This window comes from Metopolophium dirhodum, chromosome 1 (genome assembly GCF_019925205.1).
Source record: "Metopolophium dirhodum isolate CAU chromosome 1, ASM1992520v1, whole genome shotgun sequence".
NCBI lineage: Eukaryota > Metazoa > Arthropoda > Insecta > Hemiptera > Aphididae > Metopolophium > Metopolophium dirhodum.
This window is the reverse complement of record NC_083560.1, coordinates 78973547-79001077: the sequence shown is the minus strand read 5'-3', so window position 1 is coordinate 79001077 and position 27531 is coordinate 78973547. Positions and strand designations below refer to the sequence as shown.

General features: G+C 29.3%; 1 protein-coding gene and 1 pseudogene across 1 annotated transcript; one reads left to right on the top strand and one right to left on the bottom strand.

The window, feature by feature from the left end:
- Positions 1–677: 677 nt before the first annotated feature.
- Positions 678–27531, bottom strand: LOC132935088 (ADP-ribosylation factor-like protein 6-interacting protein 1). The gene is made up of 5 exons (XM_061001538.1): positions 27047–27531; positions 15754–15887; positions 10372–10609; positions 6736–6820; positions 678–1246 (listed from the first exon to the last, which is right to left on the bottom strand). The coding sequence occupies exons 1-5, from the start codon at positions 27080–27082 to the stop codon at positions 1131–1133; spliced, it is 609 nt and encodes a 202-aa protein (XP_060857521.1). The 5' UTR covers positions 27083–27531; the 3' UTR covers positions 678–1130.
- LOC132934024 (uncharacterized) lies at positions 22784–23263 on the top strand (annotated as a pseudogene).

Genomic DNA, 27531 nt, shown 5'->3' with positions numbered 1-27531 from the left:
TAGCAAATCTAGGCTCAATCAACCTATTATGAAACTTGATGGTAAGAATAACATTATCTGTGTTAGGTGGTTTTTTTTACAATAATTCAGTTTTTAAATGAGTTATGAGCATTCTTAATTTACGTTATATTATAAACGCATAACTTACTAAAAAATTGAACTATCGTAAAAAACTCACATATGAACACAGATAATGTACTTACCATCAAGTTTCATAATAGGTCGATTTACTCTAATTTTTAAACTAGATAATTTAATTAATTGTCTGTATTTGTTTACCTAATAATGGTCCACAACTAAATTAAAATAATCACATCATCATTATTAGAATATAACTAATTACCTACACATTATATAATATCAAATATTATTCAATTCTGCAGATATTCTATGAATGAATAAAAATATAATAATAAGTACCTACCTATAATAACAGTAGGTGCCTACCTAAGTATTAATAAATAATGCATCTTCATATCATAATAATGCTATCATTATACTATCATTATGTTAGAACACGGCTTAGTAGGTATCTTTTTTAAATATCTATATTCTATAGTATCTTTAATCGTGGGTTGGAATCAAAAAAGGTATTTTTAGCAAGAACAACAGTTCTGGTTGAATAAAAATAAAAACACGGCCGAATAGTTATATCTTGTTAGTCGTTTGTATTTTAGTAAACAACGACCGTCCTGTTGAAATATTTGTATTATGAACGCGAAAAACACTGCAAGTGAAACAATAATAATTATAAAAAAAAAAACTATTAAGTATCTCCATTACTACCTATATTATTTTCATAATATTACAAAATTATATTATTTTACTTATATTTAAATGTTGTATCCGTTTTCATCACTATAAAACGCGATTTCTATGACTCACAAATTGTTCTGCGGTTAACAATTATTAATAATTAACATAACATAGGTACACACACACACACACACATTATTGATACCTACTGTAAATAGTAGACTACATGACAAATTATATTTATTTATGAAAACTGAAAGGGGAAAAAAATATTTGATGAACCCTATATACACCCATCTATTTTCACTAAAACGTTATAGTTAATTAATGAGCTGGTTAGATAGATCGAGTTGGCTTTGAGGAGTTTAGTTGCCTTATGAAGACGCCTCGTCGTCGTCGCCCGACAGCATATGATGAGCGTACCTCTGCAGACTGCCCTCGATGTATTCCGATTTGGTTTTGAACCCGGGAAACAGCAAAATCGCCAAAACTTAAAAATACAAACACAAACGGTTATCTGTTACTATGCCTACATAATTATATATTATTTAATTTAAATTAATAATTTATCACAGGTATAATATGGACGTATGGTATCGGTGTGCCTACGGATTTGTCTTACGGAAAGTCAAGTTTTAAAAATATGAAATTTATTTAGAAAATGTATACTATAGAATTAACAGGTTTTAGAAAATACATGTTATAGAATAGAATAGTATTAGAAAACGAATGTTATAGAACAGCAGTCGTCACTAGGAAAGAGCTGATATGTGCTATGAAGATAAATTTTCAGATAGCATAACAAAATTTATCGGTTGTTAGGTATAACCACCATCTTAATGTTCATAGACTTATTACAACTACAATAATACAAGTCGGATACAACAGGGTCATCACAAAACTGAAGTCGAATCATTGGTATTTTATACAGAAATACAAATGTCCTTCGTATAATATAACATTGTGTACGATGCAGGGCCGTGTTAAGCTTTTTGGCACCCAGGGGTACTCATTTTTAAGCACCCCAGTCCCCCTCTCATCTTTATATCATCCTCTTATTGACTACCTCGCACGTTATTTAGTATTTCGAGTATGCGAAGGAGTATAGGATGACTTTTTTTGGAGACTCCAAAAGATTATCATCTATATTTTTAATTGTCTGATGATCCTGATCCCTGATGTTGTGTTGACATAAGACAATTAGAATTGGCTAATTTGGTCAATTTTAAATGTGCATTACAATACCTTAACATAAATTTAGTCGGTAATAAGTTTATTAAGCTATCATATAGTTATAATGTCATAATGATGACAACTTTATCTAAATTTAATTTAGTTTTATTCAATAAAATTGCATTACATAAACAAATTATAACAATTTATTTCTCGCTTTCCCTTTAGAAAATTTACTAACTATTATGGTTGGAGGGCCACAACTCAGCAGTCACTCATCGGAAAACCTGTGCGAGTATAAATAACGAGTATAAGAATTTGTGACCAGTTCACCAGTTTATTATATCATTATTTTTAGTACCTTAGTACCTACATAAAATTGAATTCGATTAATTTTTATTTTATTATCGGTACGACAAAAATATATTTCTAAATATATAACTAAAGAAGTAATCATCGTAATTTTTTCATTAAAACTTTTATTAAATAGAAATTGAGGAGTCACGAACAGGCAACTGGCAACAGCGGTTTCTCAAGCTCGAGGCGCCCCTTGATTTTACTAAGCTGTGGCGCCCGGGGGAAAATGACCCCCCCTTAACACGGCCCTGGTACGATATAACTGTGTCAGAGAGTTTTTCCTGTAAAACGTGTTTCATGTAAAAAATCAGACTTTTCATTTTTTGTAGGGGGTGCCGGGGCCGTTGCCATGTAGGCGAGTGCATTGATAGCTTGGTGCCCACATACACACCCACACTAATTATCATTGACGACTAACACAAAAGCCTAAATATTGCCCCTTATTAAAGAGACACGAGCAGGCCCCTTAATTCAAAAACGCGTGCATTGTAATTTTTACGAAAAACACGTAGGTATGCGACAATGCGCAAACGATATAAACGACATTTCCTGTCATTTAAATATTAAAAAAATTATTTAAATATTGTCATTAAATAAAGGTATGAATACAAACAAACTTTACACGTTTTTCATTTTAAAAATGTTTCATAGTAAACCCTATTAAAGTGAGTAGCTGCGTTATCCATCAAAAACACCTCAATTAATTTGTAAAAATTTAACATTAGGGGTCTACGAAAATTAAAAAATAGGCACGTGGTCTGCATGGAAAACATTTTTGGGAACATCTAGTATATATTATTATAAGAAGTATGTTACTAGATATTTTTCTCTGTACGGAAAGTTGAGGAATTATAAATATGTTTTTGGGTATAGTGCAGTGGAAAAATATCTAGTAGCATGCTACATTTTGTTAAGAATTATTGAAAATTGATTACAAAAAAAAATTGTACCTACTTCCCCAGCCCAAAAACATATTATGTTATATTACACTTAAAACCATGTTAAAAAATAAAGAAAATTTGTAAATGTATAGTTGACAATCTCAATGTGAACTTTTTTTTTTTAGAGTGGTTGCCAGTCCTAATTTTAAATATTAAAAAAATATATTTAGAAAATGTATTAGGTATTATTTATTATTAAACTTAAAATATTATTATTATAAAATATTTATTGATTTGTTAAAAATCTATTTTAATTTTAGTGTATTGTAATTGTATTTGTATTCGTTTTATGAAATATATTTGAATATAAACTATAGGTTATTATATAATATTAAAATTGTATAAATAACTAATAAGACATTTCTAAAACTCACAATTTTAAAGCTTGACTTCTACTATACCTACACAGTGGCCCCATATATGATTTTTTAACATGCACAGTTCAATTATTAAAAATATAATTTATGGTTATCAGATATTGAACATTGAAAAAAAGGTCACGGGGGGGAATATATTCCCTCTCATCCCCCCCCCCCCCAACTGTTTGACCACCAACCACTGTACCTACATTCTACAATATTACGTCTTATAAGTTATAGCACGCACAGAAATATTATCATGGTGACATATAAATATTATATTATATCAAATACACAACATACACCATTGTGTATCTATCTACCTAGGTGTATACCTATTAGTTTATACGGTATTACTGTATCAGGTACGAGTTATTTATGCGTCGATAAAAAAGATCGAATATAAATAATAACTATCAGCGAATATAGGTATATCGTAAATGTATAGTAATGTTGAAACTCCAAACCATATTATAATATCTAATAATCAGATTCAGTTATACATATTATTATGATTTCCAATTCAGCATACATTTATTTGGTATCGGGTCATTTTTTTACGTTACGTGTCATAGAATAATTATGTATTAGAAAATAATGTGTTGTAATAGGTATATATTTTACACTTTGGCATTTACCTATATTATAGTTTAACATAAAAGAGTCAATAGGCCTATACAAATATTGTAAAACTTTATTACTGGTGTGGTTTCTGAGTCGACAGATAAATACTTAAAAAATGCTGGCGTTGGTGTACGCGACGAAGGATTTTGAAATGGTGTTTATAAATTTGTACATTTTAATTTTGGATATAAGTTATAACAATAAATTAGGGTCCTATACACTGAACAATATGTATACAATTAACTTATCATCAAACCTATCATAATTGGTCTGTTGTCAAACACAGGTATAGGTACCACACATGGATTAATTTGTTTTTATTTAAAGAGATTTTAACTGAAACTATTTGGAGAGAGGATTGATTTATTTGTCGATATTTTAACAGTACCTATTTAAAATGGTGTTTATAATATATATTTTCTGAGCTTAAAGTATTTTAAAATACAAATATTTTTATAAAGTTTGTGTTTCCAAGACACATGTTTTTTTAAAGTTATAGATATTCTAAAAAATGCACAAAAAATATTCAAATTGATATTGTATACGGTCATAATACTGATTCAATCATCTGATGAAGATATTTTTATGAATCTTATGATTTTTAAGGTTTGTTAGTAACTAGGTACTTGCATTTACGATTCATTCACTTTACATATAAAATATGATATACTTCGTATTTCCAGATTATTTAAAAATGTCTTATTCCATAGGTATAAAATCCCGATAAACTTAAAACTGGTAAGTACCAACGCGGGATATTCTGGTACGGTCTCAGTAGGTACCTACTCTATTGGTAACCGCTAGTACACTGCACTTAAATGAAACTATACCGAATACATACAATAAATATAGTGGAAACTTTTGAAAGTCGATGAGGCAGTGAGTTTATAATAAATATTCTAGTGAAAAAAATAATAAAAATACTACAAAACAGGAATTTAATAAAATACAGTATTAAAAAATGTTCGTGGAAAAAAACAACTAATTCGATTAAACCTGTAAGTTTTAATATTATTTTATCATAGTATATGTTTATTTATATTTACTAAGGTAAATTAACATTAGGTATTTCATAGCATAAATTATTCAAATGAAACTACGCTTCATAACCACACAGTAGGTATACAATACAATAAAATTGAGATAATTATTGTTAACACCAGAAACTACGAATCAAATATTGTCATCTATCGTGCACAGGTTAGTTAAAAATAATTATTTATTTTAAAATATATTGAAAGCTGATTTTATTATTACAATATATTTTAATAGTGTTTACAGAAGATACAGCTAGCTGTGACTGTTAAAGAAGTACCTATATTTCAAAATACCCAGGATAGACATTTAGTTAGTAAACCAGGCAAAGAACGGAAATAAATCCTTTTATCCATGAAAAAATAATATTTTCTATTCGTTCGGAATTGTACTGTTAAGCCAGGTTTTAACTTTTTAACTATACACCGTGTCGTGTCGTTTTCCGTATATTCAATATGTAGGTAACAAAATGTCGGCCACACATTACGTATTTTAAGTTTAATATATTCAACCCTACACGACAACGGTTTAGTGAAAATCCAGTATTATTGTAATAAAATAATTTCCAGGGTCAGAGCTTATGCCTTATGTGTACCTAAATTTGATCTTCCCGTGAGTGCAGAGTCTGCAGACTACAGGGACTTAACATAAAACGTAAAACCCATAGTTAGTATAGAAATAATTAATTCATCGCGGTAAGTATATCATAACAATCAAGAATAGGAGTTTCAAATATTAAAAAATATCATATTAATTTACACAAAACTAGTAAGTAGGTACAATGTACATAATAACAATTAATGATGATGAGAAAATTTACATTTCTTACTCTCTCAGTTATTTTAATAATTTAATACATATATGTATATTAAATTTAGAAATAAGAGAGGAACTTGTATAAATGAAAAACAACGAATTCCTTAAAAACAAAATAATAAGGAACGGAACGAATTCCTTTTTTATTTGTTTAAAGAATGATCGTTTTTTGAGGAACGGAATTAGTTCCTTTTGTTATGGCTCATACCAAAGACCTGACGGATTGAAAGAAAACTTTTGCATCAGTTAGGTATACAATAACTTTTAACGCTTAGAAGTATAAAAAAAATATATAACACATCCATAAGACCAACTAAAGGCTTACATAAAGAAATAACAATAATATGCCAATTTTGAAATAATATATAAAAATGTATAAAATAATTATTGCTACAATTTTTTTATTTTAAACATACTTGCATTTAACTAGTTGATAAATGATCAGTAATTTAAAATTGTATATAAATAGTGTAAATATTTTAGAGCCACCAGAAAATTAATTTTCGATCCATTATTCCGACCACTGAAAATCCCAACTACACGACATAAGAAAATCAGCACGATATATTTTTTATGTATTTTTAAAATTATTTAATTATATTTAAAAGACAGAAATGCTATTAGCACGTCTGCCGAATATTTAAATCACGTTCTATGGTTGTGGGATGACATACTTGTAATATATGATATGAACAAATTGTTGAATGTGGTTCCGATGTACAAAAGGCTGAAGAACGATACCGATAAGACAGAATGAAACTGAAAAAAAAAATAAAATAAAATAAACAAGGAGGTACTGTTTAACTGCATATATAGTGCATAATATTATTTTTTAATAATTTTGAATTATTAAAGTTGACACACGAGCACTTGGCGGATTTTCTTTTCCCCACATTCATCGAGTATTTGTGTGTATTGTATGTATGTGTGTAATATGTTGTGGTGAGCAAAATTAGATTAACTAAATGGATTTAAAAGTGTAAGAAAATAAATAATATTATGCCTAAAGCCCAATTAAATATTAAATTAGTCCATATATTTTTAAAGAGAGTGTAGGAAACCTACTACAAATATTCGAATAATGTTTCTTTGTCACAATTTAGTTGATATAAACGACATTTTGTTTCCGATAAAACCGACTTTATCACAACACATTTTTACTGAAGGTACCTATATCATTTTATGCAAATGAATGATGCAGTATACCTCCCTAAGTCCCAACACCTGAATACTGCGACTCATATTTTGAAACATGATGTTTTTATAATAACTGTAGAAAAATTTACAACGGTTATTACAACAATGTTGTTTCAAAGCTTGTCTATTCGAAATGCTTTGTATAAAAACTCTAACCGACAAATTTTACATATACACATATTGGAAGTGCACATGTACATTTTTCAATTGTTTTTTTTTGCACTGCACGTCCGCACGCTTTTGTGTACAAGCGAAAATAAGGATTTATATAGATCAATAAATAATAATAATAATACTCCACAAGGTGGATGAGATATCAGTGGCGCACCCAAGGGGGGGGGGCTTAAGCCCCAAAGACCCCCCAAAAATATTTTTTCATTAAATTATACATAATTATAGCCCCCCCTAAATATAAATTCTAGGTGCGCTCCTGTGAGATATATTGACAAAGTTTATAGAAAGTATAAATCTCTGACGGATTGCTACAGAGATATTATAGTGCTGGAATAATAATATTGTACATGCACTGTTGCGTACCACTTCATCACAAAGATCAGCATAAAAGACAAACATTTTACGCATGCGCGTAAAAATAACACTAGGGCGGGCGAGTATTAAATTCTAAATCAATTTTTATGGCATTGCGATTATGACTTGAGGAATTTACAGATAAAATGTAAGTCGCAAAAGCATGGTAAATGGATAAAGACAGGTAGGTAGGTACTGTAACAGTGTTACGTCAGGTATGTACAGTTTTTGTTTTTACAAACGTTTATAATAATTTAATAACATTTAAACTGTATTAAGCGAATAAAGGAATTTATTTTCAAATGTAAATTGCATAACTGTTACTGCGCTGCAATAGTTTATTTTAAGAATTATGCACATAAAAATAGTAATATTATATACAGTAGGTACCTCACCCACTTATCCCACCTACGGATTAAGGTAATTAAAAAAAATATATATAGTTAGTAATTATACACTATAATATAAGAACGTGATATTTAACATTTTTAAGAGAACTACAATGTATATAGAAGGCAGCAGCTGTAGTAGGTTATCTCCGTTTAACACACGCGAACAATATAACCGAGATCGCATTTTTTGTTCTATACGCCAAGGGCGAGAGGAGCTAAGTTTGATTTAAGGGTGTGCTGATCCGTCATAAAAATCCAAAAGCTCAATACCATGTGTGATAATAGCTGCAGGTAGGTACTTTGTTGAACAAACTAATTTTGAAGTTGATTATATAAGCGTTTTAATTATTTTTTATTTTTATTACATGCGTATTATATTGGTAGTTGCGTAAACAACACTAAACATATACACATGTGTTATAGTATATGTCTGTGTTAATTGAACCGTTAGATCACCGTTAATCAAGTTTTATACATCGAAATTCTTAAAAAATTTCTATACTTTTTGGAATATGGCTCGAAAGTTTATGATGTCATATAAAACAGTAAAACACTTTAAACTCCAAAGATAAAATCTACATTTTTAAAAATGTTGTAATGACTTTAAAAAACAATAATTTCTAAAACAAATAAATTAACGAAAAAATTAGTATTAAGTGATAAAATAATCATTCTGTTATAACATGATATACAGGGTGTGTCTCTTAGCGTTTATCCTTTTGTGGTCCCATTCATAAACCCACTTACATACATACATACATACATATGTATTATTATATATTATTATACGTCTACCTCCTGCATTCGAAACTTTTACACTTTCCCAACCATAAAAATATATAATAGGTATGCGAGTACTTAACAGAAACTAAAAAAGCTTAACATTATGAAAATGAGCATAAATCATTAGCCCGGCTCAGACGAGTTTTATATAATGTGGGTTATGTGAAAACCAAAATATTAATTATAATTTTGCTATCCATTCAGAGTTATATGAACGGTCTGATAAAATGAAAAACATCAACAATTATTGTCACCAAAGTAGGTACCTAATTTGTGCTAAACAATTTTACGGTGAAATTCGGACCATTCCTAGTGTTTAAATATCAACCATCGACATATCACTTGTACAACTTTCACATAGATCTTTTGATTCAGCTATCCACGCCCTCCGCGCCCAACATTAATCAAGTTATTGAATTGTTTTCTTTACGCAGCGCCTAACATTAGTTTTATTTCTGAACTGGGAGATTGCCCTTATAATGATGTTTTTTTTCTGTCATAACATTGTTGGCAGCACTTCTTTTATATTAAAATCTTCAACTTTGAGGGTGGTTTCTGGTATACAATTAGATCTAGTTGGTAGTTTGGTATCTTTGAAAGTTCAAAAGTAGACAATAGTCTCTACTAATAATCGATATAATTTGGAATAAAAAACAAATAACAGCGGAAAATGGAATACACAACACAAGAATTCGATCAAATCGAGTTTAGTAATTTTGTTGATTTTTAGAATTAGAAAAGAATAATTGTAGGGACTTTAAATGTTTACATACTATTTATAAAAGCATTTTCTATACTTGAAATAACTTTCAAAATACTGTGGATATTTTTGAGTTTTTTTTTACAGATATTTAAAATTTTCAATTTTTTTATAGTTAGTCTAGATGTCGATAAATTGTTGTTGTGTAAAATGCTTGAAAATGTAATACAAGGTTTCTTATTAGTTGTCATTATAGGATATAAAAAATATTAAATATATATTTTCACGATTTCGTTTTTTAAGCATTTGAAGTTTAAATGTTGACAAAATTCGTCAAAATCGAGATAATATTAAGACTATTATTTTAAGGTTTTAATCTATTTATACAACGGACTTTTTTACGCTGTTCTACACGGGTTTGTCAGTAATGATTAATGACTTAAAACAAAAATATTTCAACCTACCAAATTAAGAAAATAATTATAATAATAGGTAATAATATAATATAAGCTATAGATGCTGATGAAAACTAACTCAAAACCTACAATACAGCAGAGTGATATCCGTTTGTTTTTTTAAAATGAATTATTATAATTAATTATACAGAGATTAAAAACAACCTTAACCTTAACTCCCAAGGAATGGTCTCATACTATCGCCTCCCCTCAAATACGTCAAATATATACATTTTTAATATAAGAAATATTTACCAGTTTGGTATGTGTTTGCCTGAGGTTGAAAAATCGGCTCGTGTACAGCTTCGTCGTCACCCAGCAATCTGCCACCCATTCAGAGATATCTGTGAACGTGCGCTCCTTGTCCTGGTCCCAGCTGCTAGGTGGCAGGATCCTTTGAAACGGACCACATACGATGCAATCCAACAGGGCGGCGCATAGGCCGGTCAGCCAGATCATGTTTAGTATCGAACAGTTGACCAACCACACGTATCTAAAACCCCAGTGATATAATGGTAATATAATAAATTATATTTATGATATAATATCTATTTGTTTGAATCGTTAAAAAATAATATATTGAAATTGAATCCAAAATGAAAAAAGAGTCCACGAAGAAAATATTTCCAATATTTCCCATTATTTTAACCCATTCCACAGATAAAATTACCCGATTTGAATCTATATAGATATAATAAAAACTGTGGGAATTCAATTAAAAATAATATAAATATTTAATTTTTTTTTAAAAATATAATTTATCTTTAAGTTTAGTCTAAATATATAGTGTGATTTATAAAAATCCATATAATGTCCTAACGGGGTCTTCCCACTAAACAAATTAAACAGTCTGTGTCTGTACAAACGCTACTGTTTCACATTTGAGACAATATATTATATTCTAGTACAAGTACTAACTAATAAGCAATAATAAAGTACACGAAAAAACCAATTTTTGATTACCTGCAGTACCTAGGTATAATATCTTGCACAGGCATTAGTGACGAGGTATGATAAAATCGGGGATATTTAACATTTTGGCATTTAACGGCACTTATAAGATTCTACCCCATTATTAGGACCCCCCTCTGCCCATTGTTAAGCAAACTAAGATATAAATATATAAATAAATAAATAAACAAAACCTTGATATATTTTGTATACATTTTATACCAAGCTAGCTCACACCCCTTTTTTCTTATATAATACATTTATTCATATTCTATTCTTTCAAGTATACTCAATAAGGATTAAGGGCCATATTTCAAACACTAAGTTTTTATACCATTTAAAAAGTGTCTAATGGTAAATTGAACATTTTCATGTTTAAAATTCAAAATTCGAGCGTGTAGTTTTTGAGTTATTTATAAGTTATAACCATGTCTTATAAGGATAATAATTTCATGATAATAAGTTTTAAAGGTATGGGAGCTAAGATGATTTTTATTATTTAGTATTTTAATATTTACTATTAATATTATTAATTTTAGATTCTGAGCGAAGCGATGAATGTATTGATTTTATAATGATGTGTGGTTTTTTTTTTGTTTAACAATTTTGTTAAAAATGTTTATTATTTTACATATTATTTGTTTAAGTAAAAACAAATTTATGTAATAAATTATGTCTGATGATAGAATGACAGTGTTGAGAAAAGAAAGTGGGTCAGGTGACCCCCACACCCACTTTTAGATCCGCTTCTGACTAGTTATTTACTATAGATACTAAATACTGTATCTAAGATACAAAGTACTATATATTTTTTTAAATAATTATTTCTGAAAATCAAATTGCTAAAATATAAGATATTCCAACATAAGTGTTAAAAACCGTTTTCTTTAATATAATTTCATAAATTCTTCCACCCTCCACATGACTACTCGACTCATCGCTCGGTCATTCCTACCATTTCTTCTCATCATGTTGTCATGTCAACTAATATTTGTATTGTACACTAATCAAAAAGTTAGTATAGTCATGATTTTAAGAACAAAGGCAGCGTATCGCATATGATATAATGAAATATCTCATATTTTAGCAATCAAACTAACTAAAATAATTATTCAAATATATATATATATATATATATATATATATATATTATCTTGTATCTAATATCTAGTATATTATCTTTATGCTAATGTTCAATGTATCTAGAGGTAAAAATTGATGTAATGATGTATCTATTATAATATCTTGTATCTATATTCTATAGTAACTTGTTTTTAAAGTATCTTCTTCATTCCCGATATATTATATTTTATAATTAATCTTGGATCGAGAATGCCCACGCCGCTGTAGTATTTTGCATGTGGGTAATATTGCGATGGCTTTACCCGTTTTCTATAATTGATTCCTCGTAAGTCAGTCGGCGCAGATTATTTTACACCAATGAGTACATTTCTAGGAATTTATGTAGGTACACTCGTATTATGTGTGGGTATATAATAATTAATAATACACAGACACCTCTCTTAAAAAGTATGGAATAACATTTGAACGAGAATGACAATTATTACAATTATATATTTTGTTATTTGTATACACTAAGGTACACATAATAATAATATTATGTATCTAGTACCTACAACAATATTAGTTCGGTACGTGTACCTAATAATATTATTTGGTCGGTTTATATACAGAAACATGACGTAGGTCAGACTTTAACAACTTTTATTAGATAGTTTAGTGTATGAAAAATGACAAGTCATGTTTACGTTCGTATTATTACTACCTATTAGTTATTATAGTAAAGATCGGATACATATGCGTTTAAAATGTTGAAATATGCACTTAAAACACAAAATATGCAAAATAATTTTAGATTCCAAGCGAAGCGATGAATGTATTGATTTTACAATGATGTGTGGTTTTTTTTTTTTTTGTGTCTGTCATCACCTTATAGGACAGTAAAAGTGCTTGGATTTTCTTCAACAGTAACTTTTCTGATAGGAAAGTGAATCTAGTTGGTACTTTGGGGGGGGGGGGGGTCAAAAGTAAACATTTCCCAGTAGTTTTCAAAAGCGGCGTGAAAAACAAAAGAAAAATTAAGGAAAAACGGGAATTTTTACGCAAAATCTGTTTTTGAGAAAATTGATTTTGGATTCTCTTTTTGAGCTGTTTACGGAAATTGTCAGTTTTCAATTTTTTTAGTTTTTTTTTCTTAAAATATCAATAAAATTTTATTTGTTGGGTAAAAAAGCGTGAAAATTTAATGCAAGGCTCCTGATATATTGTTACAATAGTAGTTGAAAAATATTAAAAATAAATAGGCACAATTTTTTTTTTATAAGCATTTAAAGTTCAAATTTTGAAAAAATGTATCAAATTTATAATTTTATAATTATTTTGTAGTTAAAAATTTATAAAATGTTCAACTTTTATAGCTAAGGATTGAAAATTGAAAACAAGGCTCCACGTAAATAGGTTATATTAGGTTAAATTAATTTATTCACAATAATATCATCAAAAAAACTTGGTAATATCATAGGCTGACTGACCGTTTTCGCTCAGAATCGTTTTTCTTATACAATGATATTATATCATTGAATTAAAATTTAACACCATCCATTACAGTGACCCACTTGTAACCTAATGTACAGCAAAGCGACATCCACTTACCCACCTTTTTGAATATTGCAACTATTTATTTATTTTAAAGTTATACAATCAAAACATTAATGATGAAAAAACAATTATATAAATAAACTACAAAATTATATAAAATATATTTAATGACTGTGATGAAAAAATATACAATTTAATCATTATTAGAAAAACAATAAGTAACGATAATATTTTCGATATTGATCTCGGTTAAATGATTACGAATAAGGTGTGTAACAATGTGTTTGTACGCAGAAAAACTCTGTTCCATACCGTACAAATTTTGATTTTGATATGTCAACAATTTCAGAAAAAGTATCCACTGTATAATTTACATTACAAAAAGTGTGTTATCATTTGAAGAACAGACGTTTGTATCTCCACAGGACACTCCTTAAGTAGTACAAAAGAATCTCAAGAATTTTAAAATAGGTAGATGTTCTTAAAGTATATTTAAAAATTGAAAAAATCAGATTTTAAATAATTGCATTATAGAAGAATAAAAGTGGATGAGAATGCTTGGCGAATCACTTTGTATAATAAATATTGTTATTTATTATTAACAATCCAATCTAATATTAGGTATATATTTATAATAATAATTTACAACGTCGCAGAATGTTGACCCGCAACAACTATTATAAAATGGCCAGTTAGTTTATTGTATTGTTAAATAGTTATAATATCGTGCTAAATTCAAATCCTTTAAAAGTATACAATATAATTTATACAATTTTATTCTTCAATATAAAAAGTACAATGACTATAAATAATAATTTTTATTGTGTCAGACGTCAGTTGATTATGTCAAGTTTATACCTTGTGTTCCAGTCAGTAGGTAATAATTGGTTATTGATTTTAAGCAGACTATAATAGGTACTGACGTACTGTCGTCCTAATGAAATATTCTATGCACACAATAACAAGTCAAAAGTAATTGATTTCATGCATAAAACATAATAATATACTAACTCAAAACTATAACTTATTAACTTTTGGGTAAAAATGATTTAAAAATATTTATAAAAATGTATAATACCTACTTGAAAAGAAAAAATAATTGAAACATTTTATTCGTCTCTCGAAAATCGAAAATGTTTACCATAGTCATTTTTCATAGTGACCGACTTCGTACATTTTACAATTATTTTATTCTGTTCAGTTACGTTACTATATTATTATATTGCAGGTGCGTATAAAAAAAATAGACGGACCTCAGTCATTTGAGAGTGTTGACGGACTACCGAAACTCAAATTTTCTATTGGGTTAAAATAATAATGTTTATAAATGTTAATGTGTATAATAAGAATAACTGATCGAGTGAATTTATACATAATATAGCGAACCCTGGACATAATTTATTATTTAAAATCCGTCCACGTTCCGGGTAAGATAAATGGACATTAATATAACGTTATAATCATGCCACGAGAAATATATATTATGAGCTTTCAGAATATTAATAATGTCCCTCTGCCGTGTATCAAAGTTTAGCGGTAATATACAACACCGGTGCAGTAATTCGGTAAGACTTTGAGTAAGTATAAATTGTTTTATTATTTTTGCATGATAGATGCGTAGCTGGTATTATATTATTACACATCAAAAGAAATCAGCGGAAATGGCTATCTATACCTTCGATCAGACAGATTACACCGGTCATTCGTGTAATGTTAATCGGCCAAGTCAAATGACACTCGTGATTAAGCCTAGGTAATATTAGTTTTAGATCTCACTTCTAAACTATATCTAACTTATGGGCACCTAAATGGATAAATAGCGGTATTTACATCGTGCGGTATCCCTACCTCTATTTTAATTTGCAACAATTATTTATCATTATATTATGCGCTGTGTTAACTGTTTGTGTTTCAAAGAACATACATAATACACAATTATTTATAGGAAAAGCTCTGACGGGATTTTTTTTTTGAAAAGGTAAGAGCTGGTGCACGAATTGTGCACACGAATGAGTATGGGTAGGTTGTGTAATGTGTATAAATGTGTAATATAATAGGTATACTTACAGGTATAAACTCGTTACACATATAACCGTAATCGCGGGAAACCAATTTTTTTGCCACGACATTATTGCGTTTAACAATACTATAATTTCTCTCCATTCGTTCATGCTAACTCTAAGTTCTTTTGAAATCCTTTCCTGTAACAAAACCAATAAATAATTAAAAATGTATATTGCGGTATACTATTATTTGTTGAGTCCGACATTATACCGGTACAATTTTTCTTTGATGTTGTTCAGAACAATTTTCTAATTTAAATGTAATATTCGTCGTATTATAATATGTAGGTGCAGGTACCTAGTTAAGAATAAAAATGATCTTGTATTTGCAATTACACGGGAGTACATATATTATTAAAGCTAATAATATCATTATATTATATACTTATTTACGTGGAACCCTGTTTTAAATTTTCAATCCTTAGCTATACAATTTGAACATTTTATACATTTTTAAATTTTAAATTTGATCAGTTTTTTTTTCAAAATCCAAACTTTAAATTCTTATTAAACTTTTTCAAACGACATTGTAAAAATATATTAGGAGCCTTGTATTACATTTTCAAGCTTTTTTAGCCAACAAATACAATTTTACTGACATTCATTGAAAAAAAAAAAACTAAAAAATACTGATAATGTCCATAAATAGTTCAAAACAAATCGAAATATTTTGAAAATTGCATGTGTATAGAAAATGCTAATATAAACAACCAGTAAAAATGTCATGTATCTACGGACATTTTTTTAGAATTACACCAAAAACCAAAATCGATTTTGTCGAAAACCAATTTTGCGTAAAAATTACTGTTTTTCCTTAATTTTTTTTTTGTTTTTCCCGACGCTTTTGATAACTATTGAGAATTTTGACAAACTAGATTCACTTTCCCATCGAATAAGATACTTTCGAAGAAAATCAAAGCAGTGTTAGCGCTCCAAACGGTGATGACACACACAAAAAAAAAAACACAGATCATTGTATAATCAATACATTCATAGGTCCCGCTCAGAAATCAGAATCTAAAGTTACAGTGGATAAATCATAAAATTGGGGCATCAATAAACAATATTTTTTATCAATACTAATTTTTTTTCTACAGATGACAATAAAATATATAAAACAAAGTGACAATATTATTATTTATTACTATAATATTTGTAAAATTTGAATGGCCTAAAATTCTGGAGGAAGGGACATATGCACAAAAATGTTACTGACAACATGGAGGCAATTAAATATACAATTATTCACGTGACTTATGAAAAATGTTACCGTGCCAATGCCACGGTTATTAAATTACCCAAATAAAGGCTAAACGTATTCAAAATTTCAACCAAGTTGCCTACTTGACAAGACGTGTTATTTTTTAAATCCTTTGTATTATACATGAGTATATTGGATGTATAACACTTAAACTTTTGCAGCAGTTTAAAATTTGTTAAAACAACTACTCGATGAATATATATACCTACCATGTTACCGAATTTCTGTGAACTACATAAAACGTAAAATAATAAGCTTTAAATAGTATTATAATGGAATTAAATTTTTGTTTTCAACTTATAAAAAGTTGCCTGATAAATCTCCCGATCATGTTTTGAGTAGTAAATCTAAAATGTCTACGAAGAAATTATAAATTCAAAGTACCAAACTTTGTTAATAATTTATTATAAACGTACACTACGGGTATTACGGATCATAATATTTTCATTTTGTGTACCTATTATTATTATTATATATTTTATTTTTTACGAAAAGTTTGTGTGTCATAATGTCCTAATTACATTTCAAAACAGCGGCGGCCTCGAAGTTTTATCCGTCCCGAAATCCAAATCACTATTTAGTACATTGTGCATTCACAACTTTTTCAATCTTCAGAAAAAAAATGTCCACACATTGATGGTTTCCAATCAATCTTTACTAAACAAAAACGTTCAGAGTGGTACGGAATGATCGGAATTCATTTTTTTTGAAATTGATTTAGTTTTATCTAAAATTATTCATTAGTAGGTAATTAAATTAACTTGGTAGATTTTGGTCAAACTTGGTCGATCGCTCGGTAAAATATTTGAAGTCTAAAACCACTATTTCAGTATTTTCTACTTTTAGATTTTGAACGGAACGATAAATGTATTGGTTTTAGTTACAATGATGTGTGTGTGTATTTTTGAATTTGAACTCTGAAGACTTTTATGCAGCAAAAAAAAAAGCTTAATATTAAAGGTGGTTTATGGTTGCAAAATACATTTCGTTTGTAATTTCGGTTTGAGGGTAAAAAGTAGAATATTCCTAGTCTCAAAATTCACTAAAATCATTATAATTTTCAAATATTTTTATGTTGTTGAAAATTCATTAGATTTTAAATGTAATATATACATCATACATGATACCATCACAAGATTTCTCAAACGCTTTCCTAATCAAAAATGAAAGTTAAGCGTGAGCCGTAAAGCTTCAAAATATTTAGACTAATTTTAGGCTATTTATATACCACAATGATCGGTATTCACATCGTTCAACAATGTATTGACTTATAATAAGTAAAATATGATATAATATTGTAATATGCGATATTTTAAGCAGAAATTAGTTTATAATGTCATATAAGTAATAAAAAAATCTAAGTAGGTATCCCAATACAATCGTTTTTTGTATGCAATGATTTTTCATTTGAATTTTATTTTTAACACAGCCATTACAGTGACCTATAATCAATGACGACCTAGTTGCACTCGACGTCTCGACATAACATGTATTATACACTTATACTGATTATACACCAGAGTGACTTCCCGTTTTTTTTTCTATGGATATTTTACCTATATGTTTTTGACGCACGTATTTTAAGTAGGTATAGTGCTTAAAAATAATTAAAACTAGTTATAAGTACGTAACTAAAAAGAATAAACATTAAAACAAAGTACATTTTTAAAAATATTTACCTTGACGTACCTAAACATAAAGAATACACATAACAACCAATTTTGGATCTGTTGGCTGTTATGTTTGAGGGAAACAAAATGTGTTACGACCTAATAATAATAATACGACCGGACGTGTTATTTTTATATCATATTTATGAAATAAGCCCTGACATTTTTTTTTTTTTTATTAGGGTTAAGGCTTTGACTACTAGGTCATTAGCCTGTGGTACTGTAGGGGAGGGTACTGTTGATTTGTTTACACGTGTGTGTTTGTTTTGGCAGAATTTTTGATTTGTGCACCCGTAGGTATCTGCCATGCCCGGGTGGGGGATGGCGGCACTTGTTCTCCGGACACCGTGACTTGCCCGAAGAAAAATGCCTCCCGCGACCGAGGTATCAAACTCGGGTCGGCTGCGTCGCAGCTAGCCGACGCCTTAATCCGCTCGGCCACTCCATCCCCCCCCCCCTGACATTTTTATTCATAACACATTGTACGTCTATATATTTTATACCGAAAAATTATCAATTTTTTTTTGAGTTCATCAAAACTTTTGTCAAAAACTATGAAGACAAAATATGTCTAAGTAGGTATTTTACCGGGTATTCTAGATTTTTTTAACGTTTAATTTTACCGAAGTATTGATTTAAATCAATTCATCTTTGACAGTATAATTAATAAAAGTTAACAAATTAGATAATTTAAAACAGCTCTCGTGGAAAAGTTGGTGTTTGTGACACACTAATTTCGACGTTCTTAACTGGTATAAAAATAATAGCAATAATTGATAGGTATGGGAAGGTTATGTTTTCACGAAGTTCATAATGAAATATGTCGATCGATAACACAATATAATGGTACTGCACAGGTTTTTCGCTTTCCATTATTTTTATTTATTATCGTTTGGCTAATATTATTGTATCGTAAATTTTTTCGACCATCGTAACCTACCTTCATATAGGTAGCTAAAACTATTTTCTCAGAAAGCTGCAGGTTTTTTCCGATTCGAGCACTGTTAAATAAATCTTTATGCACCTCCATTGAGGGGAGAAGCCAAGAGGGTAGGTACTATCAAATTGTGATAAACAAGATATATTATTGTGGATCAAGAACGCTGATACAACTATAATAACGATTGTGTAGAAATAATTATTAGACGTCAGTAGGCGCACGCACCCGATTTTTAAAGGGGATTGATTATATAAGATTATTACAATGATATATTGAGAAAAATATATGTTAAATACCTTAATACTAATTCTAAGTAACTTGCAAGTGGTCCCGTGCCGGTAGTTAACTTATCAGTTTAAAGGAAGAAAAAATGGTGAAAGAAGGTAACCGCTCATCTGCTGTACAGTAGGTTTCTAACCTTAAACTACTAGAGAAGCACTACTGGAAAGCGTAACAACATTGAGGGTGATTTTTGATTACTCGATTACTCAATATGATGGTAGTGGGGGTAATAGGCTAATATATATACTCAGAGAGCCTAGATAATTTATATATAAGGGCTCTCTATATATACATATATAGATTATTACTGGCTACATCACTGCGAAATTATGTTACGCCACTCGTAATGCTGTTGTTATACACATTTCTTATGTCTAGTAGTATAAAGTCTATAGGGTCAAGTGTACCACATTATTTAAAAGTTATTGTAATCTGTGAGTTAGATTTGAATTTAATGATAAATCAATGCATTATGTCAGCCCATATTACCAAGATTTTTTTATGATTCATTTGCATTGTCATTATAGTAACAAATAGTAATATTACTGTTTGTAATACATGGTTGGTTGAATTAACTAATACATGCGAAAACATCGCATTTATCGCATTTATCGTATTATTAATATTTAATTATCATAATAGTGTAATATGACGTATATTTATGTCATATATTATTGCTATTAACTCTTGAGTCAATATTGACTTACCGTAGGACGACGCACAGTGGGATAAAAGTAATTTTAGCGCGCCAAAAGTCCGAATTTAAATGGTTTATAACGTAAATTCTTATGACACAATTATACAGTATAGTTGTTCGATATTTTATTTTCATATCAACACTATCTCTAATTGTTCCCATTATCGTTATAATGAGCTCGTTAACCAAGTCAAATAATGAAACGATTTTTCGTTATGTGTGTTTATTTGAACAACCAAGTGCGATCGTGTAACATATGTGTCTATACGTACTTTAAATTATCAATATTGAGCAAAATAATTCAAAACCAAGTATGGAAGATCACAATGAAATAGGTAAGTTTCATTATTACACGATTTTAAAACATTTGTAGCTGTATAATTTAGCAGTACCAAAAACACTAATTTATTAATATTTATAAATTCAAGAACAGATATAACTTTTTTGTAACTCGTAGTAACTTTACAGTTTGATATTTTAATTATAGTATGAATACGTATCTTTTTATTTGTATATATATGGTATTCCGAAAATGTGCGATGTATCCTAATTTTCATTTTCTTCTTAGCTGGTCCAAGTCATGAAGAATCAAATACCAACTATACGTATATGGAATTGTTTTGTAAATTGAGGGAAAATAATATTTTAATTACTTAAGCGAGTTCAAATGATAGTAGAGATTTTTTAATGAACATATTAAAAAAAAAAATATGAACGACATTCATGGTCAGAGAGTTACGAAAATAATATAAAATCATTAATACGAACTTTTAGTGTTATATTGGTAAGAAAATGGAGAGCTAGCAATAGTACATTTAATGTGTTTACAAAAAAAGATGTTTTATGGTTGCAAAAACAGTTTGAAATTCCAAATCAATATAATAAAGAAATTAAAGAAAAAGTAGGGAGACCAAGAAAATTGTTTACAGAAAGTTAAATTCGAGGTAAGCAGCGTAAATCAGCGGAAATAGGTAAAATATGCACAACGCCAGAAATAACATTTGTAGCCAATTCAAAATTGTATAAGAGTGGAAAGAGAACGTTAGATAATCTATTAGAAGAAGGTGCATCTACTCCAAAAAGAGCACTGAAAATGAAGAAAGTTTTAAAAACTAAAAAAGTTATTCCTTTTTCACCACAGGAAGCTTTTTAGACAATAAACTAACAAAACAAGTAACAACAATATATAAATATTAGATGCGATGCAATTAAACGAAATGCCAATATATATCCTGCTTATGAACATATTAAAAAAGCAAAAACAGAATGTTACCCGGAAAACTGTGTTTATACTGAACAAAGTTGTCATGTACCACTTCAAGATATTCTTGACCACACTACAAAACGAATTGTATCAAGTATAGAAATATTACATAATAATGAATGTAAAGATTTTGAAATGTTGTATAAATGGGGCTGTGATGGTTCTAGTAATCACTCGCAGTATAAACAGTCATTTCAAACTACAGACATAAGTGATACAAGTATGTTTACAGTTTCGCTAGTTCCTCTCCAACTTCAATGTGTGAACAACAACGAAAAAATTGTACTTTGGTCTAATCCTAGATATTCTTCCACTCGTTTTTGTCGGCCATTAAAATTTATTTTTATGAAAGAAAATAATGATAGAACAATCGAAATGTATACAGAAATTGAAGATGAAGTATCTAGATTAACTAATACAATAATTTATAATAATGATATATCAATTATAAGCATAAAGCATACTCTATTTTTTTCAATGATTGATGGCAAGGTAATGTTAATTAATTTTATTAATGTAGCCTATTTTAAAATAATATTTGTATCCTCAGGTTTGTAGTGCAGTAACAAATACATCATGCCAAACATGTTATATATGTGTATGTAAACCGTCACAAATGAATAATTTAGATCAAGTTTTCGAGTGACAGATTAATACGGAAAACTTTAAATTTGGATTATCTGTGATACATGCTCATATACGATTTTTAAAATGCGTTTTACACGTGGCTTATCGTATAGAAATAAAAACGTGGCGAGTATGTATATAAAAGTATTTAATTATTTATATTATATAATAATATATAGAATAATGAAATTGTATTTTTAAAGGTTAGTTCATTAGTACATAAACAACAAGTAGTAGCAAAAAAAAAGCATATCCAAGAAAAGTTTCGATCGGAAATGGGGTTACTAATAGGTATGGTGTTACAAGGTGTTAGATATCTTTAAAAAAATCAGTTCAAATCAAGTTTTTAATATCAGTAGCTAATTTATTTTATTTTTGTCATTTAGGATCTGGCACAACTAATGACGGAAATACTGCTAGAAAATTTTTTCAGGAGCCTAGTAAATCTGCAAAAATCACTGGAGTCGATGAAAATCTTATCACTAGATTTAGTTGTATTTTGACTACCATATCTTGTGGTTATAAAATAAATCATCAAGAATTTGATGATTACGCTAAAGAAACGGCAAGATTGTTTGTGCATCTATATCCGTGGTTTTATTTACCAGCAAGTGTACACAAGGAGGAGATATTATTCGTGCTGCTCTGTTACCAATAGGTGGATAATTTCAAAATTTTACTAAAAAATATAATTATACTAAAATTTAAAAATTTAAATACATTATAATCTATTTTTTCAGATTAAGCATGTAACAAAGAATATAAAAGAATAAGACTTCATCACACTCGAAAATCATCCCGCATAAATAGTAATACTGATCTTTTCCAAATGAGTGTCATCTGACCCACTAATTTTATCCCTTCGGAAGACATGTAAAAAGAAAATATATGAGCTTTCTCCAGAAGTAAAATCTTTGTTAGATTTTGAATCCGAAGATGAGGTAAATTGTTCGAACAGTGATACCGATGAAACCGGTAAAAATAATGATTTAGAGTTAGATATAAGCAGTCTAAGCATGTAGATAGTTTGTATTTGAATTTTTGTTAAAATAATGAATAATAATAATAAAATGTGTATTAAAATAATTTTGTCGTGCTAAAATTACTTTTATCCCACTGTGGGACGGGATGGTGTAGATAGGTTCATGGAATAAATAGAGATTAGCTTAAAACGAGGTTTAAAATTAGTTTAAAATTTATTATCATTGAAAATGTTATTGTATATGTAAGTAATAAGATAACTTCATGTTTAATAATACAAGCAACTCAAAACAAAAGTATCAAAAAAAACCGTCAACTAAAAAGAAATCATCTATACCAACAAATGTGTTTAAGAGGACGCCACATGGACATTTGTTGTCTCCGTCTTACATACATTTTATTGATATTATTATTATTAACTAAGTTGTGATAATTTTAAAATATACAAAAATCTACGGTTTAAAAATAACTTTGTTTTTAATAAAATTATCAATAAAAGCCTCCGAGATGCCCTACATAATAATCTTACCTCTACATTTTATAAGAGGTAAATTCATTTTATTTTTTGAAATTACAGAGTAAAATGTATTAATGTGAACGTACAATTTGCCATATTGTACGTTTGCAAGAGGCTTACAACAAATGCCCGAGTAAGGGGATTCAAACCTGGCAGGATATTCTACCAAAATAAATCTTGGTACCTATATTATGCCAAATGTTTTAACCAACTGTGACTATCCTAGTAATCAGATAAGATTTCTAAAAACATAATTAAATTAAAAAAATAAACTTTAAATTGTTGGTTTAATGTTAAAACTGAAAAAAATTATTACAACACAGCAAATATTGCTCGAATATCCGCTTGGTGTATAAATTTAGTTTTATAACTATGATCGCTTAAATGAAGTGGTTATTTTTAGTGCGTTAAACGGTTTTTACGATCAATTTATACGTTGGCTGAGTCCTCCCCCTTTGTGACTAGGATATTATGGACTTAAGAGTTAAGGTAATAGTATTATTATTGTGTCACCGAATAAATCGCTACGGGTTATATAGTGCATTCAAGAAAAAATTAAATTATAAAAAAAAAGGGTTCACCCAAAAATCGTAAAAGCTTACGCGCCGTCAAATCGGATTTTTCGTAGACGAAGGTAAAGCTGATTTCGTTATTGTATGATTATACATTAGTTGTAGGTATATGCAGTATGCACTAAAATACTTATCACACAGCCGTAATACAATATATATAGGCTTAAATTTTCTTTTTTTTCCAACGTTGGGAAGTTAATTAAGCCGGTTACGTTACAAACATTAAATAGTATACATTAAGACTTATGATTTTAAAATCCAGAGGTCCTATAAAAGGATAAAAATCTGCTGTCCAGTTGTTTCTCCGTGGCCGGTGGAGAAGGAAGAGCAAGGATGGAAAAGACGGTATTAGTCGTTGAAGAAATTTGTGGGAGGTCGGTAATTACTAATTAATAATCAAAAATATAATATGATCGTGGGACTCAAAATTTGTGGTTGGTAGGAACGCGAAGTGTGTGGGTGGAACTTTCTCACCCTGACGCGCGTATACAAGACAAAATATAAATTATATCCATAATAGTACAAACGGCTGAACCTACCCTAGACCGAACGTTGCACAGTTAGAAACGGAAAGAGTCAAGTGCCATAAATACGAGTAAATAGGACAAATTTTTTGTGGGGACTTAAGTTGCCTTTAATATTATTGATTTAAAAAAAGTGGGGTGTAGCTACCACCTCAACTATAGTTATTGACTTACAAAAAAAAATTATTAGTTACATCAATTACATTATTATTCATTTACATTCAATAATAATTTTACTAACGGAGTAGTTGACAAACACACTGCATTATACTATTATACTTAAAATAGGTACCTATTAAGGTATCGGTGGTAAATATTACACGGTCGGATCATATTATAGGTACATATAATATGGTTATAAACTTATAACTTATAACGTATATATATATATATACATAAATGTATTATTATCTTAGATTCTTAGGTATGACCTACCACATTTTCTACGGAAGAAACAAGACTACAACAATTCTTATCGTCTGTGTTTAAACACTGTTTATTTATTAATTCCTACACGATTGCTGGTTTATTTTGTCACGGGCCACGGCATCTGTGTGAAAACGGATACCTAGGTATTTTAGCGACCGCTTCGGTGATGGGTAAAAATAATATTTAAAAAAAGCTCATAGAATCGTTTACAAAATCGTAGGTATCAACCCTTAACACTGACAACTGACAACTGCAGAGAGCGGGCTAAAATATATTTGCGTGCTTGCGCTCGTTGTACAGGTTGCTATAGTGGTTGACAGCCTGCCGTATAGACCGTATTTATTTTATCTGTCAGTGTCAGACCGCAGGTAATAAAATAAAAGACAAAAATAGTCTAAATATTTCCAAACGATCGTGGGACGCAGACGTTTAGTTTAAATTTTTTGATTGTAACAGATTAGAGATGACTGATTAGTAGGTTAAGTACCTATAGGTTGCACAAAATCCGTAACACCAATATTTTATACCTCTTTAAACATAATAATATTATACTTCCAGTTTATACATCTTATAATACAGCCTAAACCCGGAAAATGCTTCGTTAAAATTACTATATTTCGTGCAAATAATAATATTATCTTGTAAGTTCAAAGTTGTAAGTACTTACTTGAAACGATAACTATGGAAATCAAGGCGATGGTCAAATGCATCACACTGCAGTGTTCCCCAATTCCCAAACACCGCGGGCAATAAGTTCAATTCTCGTATGTCGGTGATGTCAATACGTCATTAAAGTACGAGTAACTATTTTTTTTGGTCACTATAATAGTTATGATTTCTGACATTACGTATATTAGCAGTCGATGTATCGAAGCCGTTTGTTAGGTTTGTTTTTTTGTTTATCGAGTTTATTATATTAAACGCTTCATTAAAATATATTTTATTGATAGTTAAAATGAAATAAACAAATAACGCAAAAACCACATGTTCATTACGAATAAAAACCATATAATTTTATTATTATTTTATTGTGGTATGCCATAAAAGTATATCTAAAGAATGTAGGAACAAGGGGCGATAATATAATATTGTTATGAGCTTTATTTTAGTAGGCATTACGAAGTTGTGATCTGTTATACAACATATTTTACCGTCAAACAGATGAACTATCTATAGTGGATCGCACCATGGCATATTTTTCGTCAGTAATATACGCCACACCGTGTATAATGCGAGAAATTTACTATGAGTAGTTGTGTAGTGTGAAATTGTGTAATACACTTACAAAATTATAGAGGGTAAAATGAATACTGACTAAATTACAGTAAAATGTTTTATTTAAATAAAAAGTGCGAAGCCACACGTGTTTAGACTATGCTTTAGCATGTAGGTATCCTACTTAAAAGTGTGTAGACACAAAAAATGACGAACAATCTGTTCTAACTAACTAACTAATTCGTTTTCACGACAACAATATTAAAATAATAATAATAATAATAATGATATGTAATATATTGCTACAACTGCACGTACCTTTTCCTGGAAATCGATGCTTCCATCGACGGCCATGTTCGTCCGAAATCGTCGTGTCAAGTAAATTATTATATTATTATGCTCGCCGAATCGCTGGCGGGCGGATGACCACGAAGTGCAACACGTTGACGATTGTTGTGGTTTACTGTGTAGGTGCGCGAATAATAAATTATGATATTGTGTGGTATTATCACAGAATAAGACAAAATTATTATTATTATTATTATTATTAGATTGAATTATATTACACTGGTTTTACTATGGTTATTATATCGACGCTAGAAAAACGCGGAATGACGAATCGTTTTGAGATCAGTGCGCGACAACTACATAGGAGGTACTGTAACAACGTATCGCAATAATATTATTATCGAATAATATTGTTATAATTGTTAATAATACAATGAATATGACAGGTGGTTGATCGACGAGCGGAAATGAGGCCAATGACAGAAACGGATCGAAACGTCGACGGCGGCGGCCGT

What these genes read in the sequence shown, in the direction of transcription:
- LOC132935088 (XM_061001538.1), bottom strand. Translation starts at nt 27,082, where the DNA reads ATGGCCGTCGATGGAAGCATCGATTTCCAGGAAAAG. An exon ending in GCATCGATTTCCAGGAAAAG is followed by an intron (nt 15,888 to 27,046) that starts GTACGTGCAGTT and finishes GTTTTGTTACAG; the next exon opens with GAAAGGATTTCAAAAGAACT. An exon ending in GGCAAACACATACCAAACTG is followed by an intron (nt 6,821 to 10,371) that starts GTAAATATTTCT and finishes TTTTTTTTTCAG; the next exon opens with TTTCATTCTGTCTTATCGGT.